Source organism: Epinephelus moara, chromosome 18 (genome assembly GCF_006386435.1).
Source record: "Epinephelus moara isolate mb chromosome 18, YSFRI_EMoa_1.0, whole genome shotgun sequence".
Taxonomy (NCBI): domain Eukaryota; kingdom Metazoa; phylum Chordata; class Actinopteri; order Perciformes; family Serranidae; genus Epinephelus; species Epinephelus moara.
Genome location: NC_065523.1, coordinates 9,350,947 through 9,359,439, shown reverse-complemented (window position 1 = coordinate 9,359,439; position 8,493 = coordinate 9,350,947). Strand labels below are relative to the sequence as shown.

The 8,493-nt window shown below is 40.7% G+C and overlaps 1 protein-coding gene across 1 annotated transcript; it reads left to right on the top strand.

Annotated features, from left to right (window-relative positions):
* The first annotated feature begins 628 nt into the window (after positions 1 to 628).
* LOC126406054 (serine/threonine-protein kinase TAO2-like) lies at positions 629 to 8,128 on the top strand. The gene is made up of 2 exons (XM_050070179.1): positions 629 to 1,042; positions 1,412 to 8,128. Exons 1-2 carry the CDS (start codon positions 905 to 907, stop codon positions 2,288 to 2,290), a joined length of 1,017 nt encoding a protein of 338 aa, XP_049926136.1. The 5' UTR covers positions 629 to 904; the 3' UTR covers positions 2,291 to 8,128.
* Positions 8,129 to 8,493: the final 365 nt, after the last annotated feature.

Genomic DNA, 8,493 nt, shown 5'->3' with positions numbered 1-8,493 from the left:
CCACCCACCGCCGTCTACCAGTCACACAGTCAGTAGAGTCTCAACATCAGTTACAGTTACGACTGAGCTACAGCAGCACGGCAAGCAGCATTAGCAGTGTCCCGGTACATAGCATTAGCAGCCGTATCCCGGCAGCAGCGTTAGCAGCAGAGAAGCCGGACTTGCTTGAACGGTCCACTGGAAAACCGCAGATCAAGGACGCGGCGACACGGCCCTGCCACGGCAGCCGNTCCCGGCAGCAGCGTTAGCAGCAGAGAAGCCGGACTTGCTTGAACGGTCCACTGGAAAACCGCAGATCAAGGACGCGGCGACACGGCCCTGCCACGGCAGCCGCCCATGGGCAAACAAATCAGTCTCCAGCGTGCCGCTGTCCAGCAACCTCGAATCTGTAGGGGAGGGGGGGGGCGCACACGACTCGCAGCAGTATTTTGAATTTGAGTGCAGTAACCGTTTTGGCCACATTCTTACATATAGCGCCTTTAAATCATTCATCAAGTAAAATTTCCACCAATTGTCATGTTCCAGCGTCTTACATGTGAACATCAGGTTGAACAGATTTAGTTTTAGCCCAGTGTTTCACTGTTATTTCTTTTATTTATAGTGGCAAAACATAGTAATTAACATTTCTTTAAATGTAACAGTGAGCGAACAGTTCCTCAGTAAAACACTTAATTAATAAGATAAATAATCTTGCTGTTAAATGAGGAAGGGAAGAAGAGATTGCTGCAAACACATCTGATAAAAAAACAACAACACTATTTTCCTGCTGTTTTAACAACAGCTGTCACATCATCACCTCAGTGCTCTGAGCAGATTGAGCTCTTCTGATACTGATGCTCATTCCTGTTTGTTCGCACAGCTGCGCCTAGATGAGACCCAGGAGGCAGAGTACCAGGTGTTGAGGATGCAACTGCAGCAGGAGCTGGAGCTACTCAACGCCTACCAGAGCAAGATCAAGATCCACACAGACACTCAGCACGAGCGGGAGGTGAAGGACCTGGAGCAGAGGGTGTCCATCCGCCGGGCGCTACTGGAGCAAAGGGTATGAACACAATGTTACACTGTCTTCTTAAACACAGACAACACTATCCAAGCTTTTCAGTGTGTTTTATAATGCTCTACTGCTGGCCTGACACAACTACGTTGCCAACTAGAAAAGATGAGAGTAAGTTAATGTGTGCAGTTAGACCATATCCACACTTCAGCCCTGTTTCCATTACAGAAGCTTTTAATGACCTGTAACCTGAACTTTTAAGAACCAGGTTTTGCCTCGTGTTTCCACTGTGTGGTATCTGAAGGTTGAAGGTGAAAAGTGGGCAATAATCAACTAATGATTCCAGCTGTGATTGTCATGCTTGTTTGTTGTTGTGGTGACTCACAAATCGCTAACGGTCTAAACATCTGTTGTCAGATCGAGGAGGAGATGCTCTCCCTGCAGAATGAACGTTCGGAGCGAATCCGGACTTTGCTCGAGCGTCAGGCTCATGAGATCGAGGCCTTTGACTCAGAGAGCATGCGTCTCGGATTCAGCAACATGGCACTGAGCGGCATCCCGGCCGAGGCCTTCAACCAGGGCTACCCAACCCCCAGTCCCTCCTCGGGCTCCAGTGGGTGGCCCTCCCGTCCCGTCCCCCGCTCAGGGAGCCACTGGAGCCACAGCGTGCAGAACTCGGTGTCTACTCCATCCTGGCGCAGTCAGAACCACAGCGGGGGAAGCTTCAGCCGCGCAGAGTCCATCACCTCTTCCCATGGCCTCGGCAGGGACAGTGAGCTGCACAAGAGCAGCAGGGGCCACTCCTCCTCCTCCCACTCCTCCCACCATCATCACCAGCAGCACTACCTCCCTCAGCATTACCAGCACCATCAGAGCACGCCACAGCTCTACCGGGACAGCCACGACAGCAGGGAGCGCGAGCGGGCCAGGGAGTGGGTGGGAGGAGGGGGTCACTACCCCCATCACTCCCAGGTCCACCACCACCACCTCTCAACCCACGCTTCCTCTCAGTCCTTGGCTCTCCTGCCTCCCCCACCACCACCTCCTCCCATCTCTCTCTCCTCCTCCTCTCCTCCCTCCTCAGCCTCTTCATCGTCATCGTCACAGGGAGGCTACGGGGGCGGGGGCCTGAGCATCAGGGGCCCCAGTTTGATGGCCCTCAGAAACAGCCCCCAGCCTCTGAGGAGGACGGCCTCTGGAGGGCCGGGGGGTGGCGGGGGGAGCGACGGAGGGCTCAGCCGGAGCACATCGGTCACTTCTCACATTTCTAACGGCTCTCACCTCTCTTACTCATGAAACCACCCGATTTCTCCTGTCATTTTGCTTCTGTAAAGAAGCCAACAGAAGTAGAAGAAAACCTATCAGAGAGAGAGAGAGAGAGAATTTTAAGTTCTTAGCATATTTTAAGAGGCTTCATAGAGCCGGAGCAAAGTAAATCCGTCATAAAACAACAAAAAAAACAAAAACAAATAACCCCACTTTTAAGTGTAAATTTTAATATCTCCTTTCTCACAGTGTGTATAAATGTTCTTGATACACAAGAAAAGAAAGAGAGGAAGCCCTTTTTTTTTTTGAGTCACTACAGAGAAATACACGAGTATTAAGACCCAGAGCATCACTGTTAACCTCTTCCACACATTAAAGAGTTGCACAGGAACAGTGATGAAACTAAACGACGACATGTCCACATGTGAAAAATGAGCCATGTGCTGCAAAATGAGCAAGTCGAACTGTAAAATCTGACAAAAAACAGAATGACTTGAGTCCATTTGTTCATTTTGTGGCACATTGAATCTGTTGCACAGTAATGACAGTTTAACTGCAGGAGACTAGTGTCACCTGTTGGACCAGTTTGAGATTCAGGTTTGAGACCTTCAGAGTCTGACAGCAGGTTTAAAGTTGAGCTGGCGGGCGGGATTAAATTCTGGTTTTCAGCGACAGTTGTGGAGCTTCCACTCGGCTAGCGGTGCTTTAAAAACCACTGTAACTATGTAAATAACGGTAAATTGTAAACCCAGTTTTTTGATTTGTAAGTGTTTCATATGTTCAGCGGGGCGGGGGTCAACTAAGGGAAGATTTCTTGAAAACACATTTCTTTTATTTGTAGTGATAAATAAGATTCTGTATATGACAATTAAAGAAACACTGCCATCTCTTTGTTGGGCTGACCCAAGACAACTCTACCACTGCCCTTTAAGTCTTCTTAAAGAAACAGTCTGACATTTTTGAAGCAAGCTTGTTTGCTGTATCAGTTGGGAGTCAGAGGACGAGATAATTAGATGTTAATCAGTTTAATCTCTGGGTGTTCAGTACAGACATTTAGCTTTAGCAGGAGGGAACTGTTAACCTCCCAACAACCTTAACACTCGCACATGTAGTCACAGTTAGATGCAGGAGGAAAGAATGAGATAGCACAGCTTTAAACATTGCATTTAAGAAGTCGGATCCTTTTTAAGAAAAGTTGTTAACACTTTGCCAGCTCTGAATAAAACGCAGGTTTTGGTGGGCAATAAATTCCTCTAATAAAAGTACATGTCATTTCATATTCTGATATTGATATGTCACCTGTCTACATTGTGACAAGTTCATTTATAAAGCACATTTAAGACACTAAGGCAATTGAGAGTGCTTTACATAAGGCATAAAAAATATCAATACAATATACAAATACACAGAAAACAGAAAATAAAACAATATACATCAGAAAGAAAGCAGGGGTGTCTAACAAATTTAATGCCTAACATCGATATAAAAGTCAGCCTTTTTTTGTTTCAAGGACCCTTATGTAGATCCACATTAGATCACAGACGTCCATGTGATAAGATTTTACTTTTTTAGATTTTAGCAATTTTAAACTGAAAACATTTTGCTTGTTTGATTTGATTAAGACCAGAATTCTGTAGTTGAACTACAATTGAGGAGAAAACCATTGAGGAAGTGAAACCTGTGATTGGCATAGTCACTCTTGCAGTGTTTCAAATTTGAACCTTTTTTGTATTTTTTGGGCATTTTTATGTCCTTTATCAGAAAGACAACAGGAGAGAGATGACAGAAACCGAGCCCCACTAGAATCCATGGTACACTGGATGTTATTAAACACTTCAATCATATAAATGGAAGTATTTTAAATGGTATTGCATACAACTGGAATTATGGATGCCTTTTCCCCCAGGAGATCTGGTCACACCCTGTAGTTTATTGGTTATGTAACTATAAATATGCTAAAAAAGCATACTCTGTGAGCTTAGATATGCGTATTTATGTATGTATTTGTGTATATATCAAGTTTCCCTGATGTTTAAACAAAAGGTTCAACTTAGATTAGTTGACTGGAGTAAAAGTAAGACAGCACTCAGACAACAGTAAAAATTCAGCACAATTGAATCTTTAAGGGTAAACACTGTAAAAACAGCTTATGTTATGAGAGCCATTTGAGATTGATAATCACATTTTTCAAAAACTAAATTGCATTTTAATTACAGTGTGCACAAAACGTGACAACTTGGAGACTAGTGAGGGTAGCAACGTTTAACAATTACAGAAACATACCTTTGTGTACACGTAGTTCTGACCTAACATATTCAGAGATGTTAAAGGAATAGACACTGTGGCATAAACAATATATTAAAAGATATCTGATGGTAAATTCGTTCATGTGGACCCATGGTTCATATTGCTCACCAGGGATTTACTTGCTCACCAAGAATACGCAACGTTAAAACAAGATCATATTTTACTTTCCTTGTGCTTCCACATGTCTGTACTGAACTCGCAGAGAAGACAGAAACCAGTGATCTCATAAGACTCAAGTTATAACTCGAGCAAAATGTCCCAAAAAGTCAGATTGCTCCTTTAAAGGGACGCTGCCAGAGTATTTTTGAGTGAGCCGAGTGCTAAATCTGTGTGCGATCTTTGCTGAAAGAGTGTGTGCGCGTGTGCGTGTGCTGACAGCTTACCTACACCTCCACCTGTCGTTCTCCTCTTCACAGTCTGGTCTGCATCTGTAGATAAGATGTACATGTTACATTACAAATTAGTACAATTCAGTGCATGGAACTTGTGTACAGACAGCATTTGTATGGATAACATGCACACTACCTATTTATATAAATGCATATAAATGTAAGATACCTGTAAATGTAGCAGGTATACTGAAGATTGTTCACTGTCCAAACACTTTGGCTTGCATTGTACTTACCAGTGTACATAAAGCACTAACTGAGACTGTGTTAGAGTAATAATAATGATTCTTGATGTTGTACTAGATGCAGACAAATAGACGCTATCATTATTATTACCTCTACTGCAGCTGTAATATTTATGTTGTATGCTAATTTTTAAAAATGTAATTGCCAATTTTGACCACTAGGTGGGGGAATAAGCGCAATGTTACTGTGATAGAGCTATAAAAAGAAAAAAAAATATTAATGTTTCTTAGGAGGACAAAAGGACTACCTTTCCCAGCATTCCTGTGGAGGTCTCAGGGTGGGAGTCTACAGTTCTGGGGAGGGCTACTTTTGACTTTTTACTTTTTATTTTGAGCCAGTATTACCAGGTGGAGCGTTCAATGGTGGAGCTGAATAATAGTAATAATTTCTTTCATGACGTTTGGTGCCATGTTTTTATTTTAATTTTATATTTTGCACCCTGAAGTCTTTGTGCAAAGGACTTTTCCCCAAAAAACACTGTAACCTGCAAAAAAACAGACCCCAGAAGTGTTCAATGTTAGATCATTCAAACAGAGGATATAAATAGCAATATGGATTAAAAAAATACATATATGAACATACATTTGATCATTTTGACAAGAACAGTGTTTTTGGATATCATATTTATTTCACTATAGACATTTTGAGCTATTTCAATTCTGTTTTTCTCAGTGACATGTTATATTTCATGCCACTTTATTCCAAAATTCCTTTTTCTTATTTACATTCACTGTGGTGAGTTCCAAAAAGGCATTTTGAAATAATATTTTTCTTGCATTTGGTCTAAAACTCTTATAGAAATAAGCGATAGAATAACATTTACCAAAATTCGGTTGAGTTTTAATAATTTCTTAACTAATTTCGTATATTTCTGTTAGTTTACACAGGTTATTGATATGATTATATATATATCCCAAACTGATTTATTGATTTGACATTGAACACTTTGTGGGGCTTTTATAACAGAACGTTTCCAGATAAACAGCTCATCATTTGATTTTGCACAGTGTGAATGGGTAGAAAAATCATCTGGTCACTTCCTGCAGCGTCGGCGTCCTGACGGGTGGAAAATAAATCAGCTGATTTCCTGCCAACGCGTCACATGGCCCTCCATCACTGCTGCAGGAGGCTGACCTCAGTGTGATCTGATGCTGTCTGTAGTTGTCACGTCTACCTCATTTGCACTGATAGTAAAAGAATGTTTGGGTGTATTTAAAATAATGCATATTTCTGGTATGCAGACTTTGGATTTTGCTTCAGTATTTTTAGTTTATTTCCCGTCTTTGTGCAAATGTTTGACAGGAGATGCAGATTGAGATCAGGAGGGGACAGAAAACGCATCAGAGTGGAAGCTGGAATTTTTTTTAATTTTTTTTTTATGTCATCTTTGCAGGACATGCTGGACTTTAATCCCATGTGGAGACACTAGAGACATTCAGGTGGTGAAAACAAGTCACCCAACATGTTGTATTGATCTGTGCTGATGGAGATGATTGGCAGGAACCTGCTGGCCGCAGGCCGATCAACTTCTCCATCAAAAACCTCTAGAAAATGTTTGTGAGATTTCATTTTGCCAACTTTTTTTTAAATGCATTATTTTGTAAAGAGTTTTAGTGCTGATCATTCCGAGGTTGTGTTATTTCTTATTTTTTGCCAATCAAAGCTGCACTCAGTACCTCCAGCCGAGAGAAAAGTAGAAGTAGATTTATCCAGTTTGTATTGTTGGAGTCACCTACAGCTGTGAGTTCAACACATCAGTTTACTGACATCAGGATTTCTGTGTTTTCATATCCTAAAAATTAAAGGAACATTTTGGGAAATTTTCATGTTTGCTGTCAGATGAGAAGATGTTTCAGTCTAAAGCAGCAACTAATGATTATTTTAATTATCCATTAATATGCTGATTATTTTCTCAATAATTTGATAATATATTTGGTTAATGGAAGGTCTGAAAAAAAGTGAAAATGCCTGTTAATTCTTTAGTTCTTAGCAACTCTGCAACACATGAAAATATTCTTTTTTGAACTGAAAGGATTAGTCAATTAATGGATTAAGTAGCCGACAGAAAATGAGTTGGTGACTGTTCACTTTTTTTTTCATTAATTGACTGACTGTGTGGCTTATAAAATGGTCTTCAGATGTCTTGTTATTTCTGACCAACAGTCCAGCCACATTTAGTTTACCGTCAGATAAACCGGAGAAAAACTACAAATTATTTTACAAGAAGCTGGAAATTTACTTAACCTTTTTTTTTTTTATTATAAATTGATTATCGATTAAACTGTCAGTTGAATTCAGCTGTTTATCAGTTAATTATTTCAGCTCTAATTTAGTTGCCATTGTTGTTTTGTCAGATGAAGTCATTTGGTGTTGCAGCTAGGAGCGTAAACTGTACCTAGTGGTGCGTTCAAGGGCAGAGGATGTGAACAAAAAGATGTGAATTTACCTCTTTTAAAATGTAGTGAAAATGCTGCTTGTTTCAGTCTGTCTATGACTCAACAGCAGACAAGCAGATTTCCCAAAATGCCGTGCTGTTATTCCTTTAATTAGTAGTTCCTTGTTTTAATGTGGGTCCATATGTTTCCTAGTGCAGTTTTACATGTTTCTGTGGGACAAACCCACCTTGTTCACTGTTTCTGCCTCAGCCTCTAAAGGCAAGAAACAACTTCTCTTTCCCCCAAACACGCCCCAACTGTTGTGGCCAGCAGGTTAATACACTGACGAGAAAGAGATGAAGATGATGATGATGATGATGAGAGTCTGTGTAGAGCAGGATGGATGTGTGATGGATGGAGTTAAAACAGTTTTTACAGCAGGAGACCGAGTTTAAAATGTTCAGGTTCAAAATGTTTGGAGGAGAGTTGAGAAATAAGTTGTACAGAAACGTAACAAAATAATTTTGGAGAAATAAATGAACAAAAACAGACGATGTGTTTGTTGTCATTGCTTTCATGTTGTGTTTTGAGTGGTTCAGGTGTTAACTGGTGCTTACAAAGTGAGAAGACATGTCTGTCTGAATCTAAGTGTTTACAGGAGAACTATTAACCTTATTTTGAGTGCTTGTTCAGGTCTCAACATTTTCAAGGACACCAAACATGTCAGTATGAATTTTTTTTCCCCAACTGAGGACAACACATTATTTTCCACTTGAAAACACTGCATGATATGAATTTATCCTGAGATGTTTACATCATATGTACATTTTTCCTAAATTGGTGATAACTAAATTCATATGGAACCCTAAATCTGATCAATTTTAGTAAAAGGTTAAAAACATAACAAATATATTTC

Bases quoted from the DNA above. Each gene is read 5' to 3' on its own strand.
- LOC126406054 (XM_050070179.1), top strand. From the start codon at position 905: ATGCAACTGCAGCAGGAGCTGGAGCTACTCAACGCCTACCAGAGCAAG. The intron at 1,043-1,411 runs GTATGAACACAA...ATCTGTTGTCAG, and splicing joins GGGCGCTACTGGAGCAAAGG to ATCGAGGAGGAGATGCTCTC.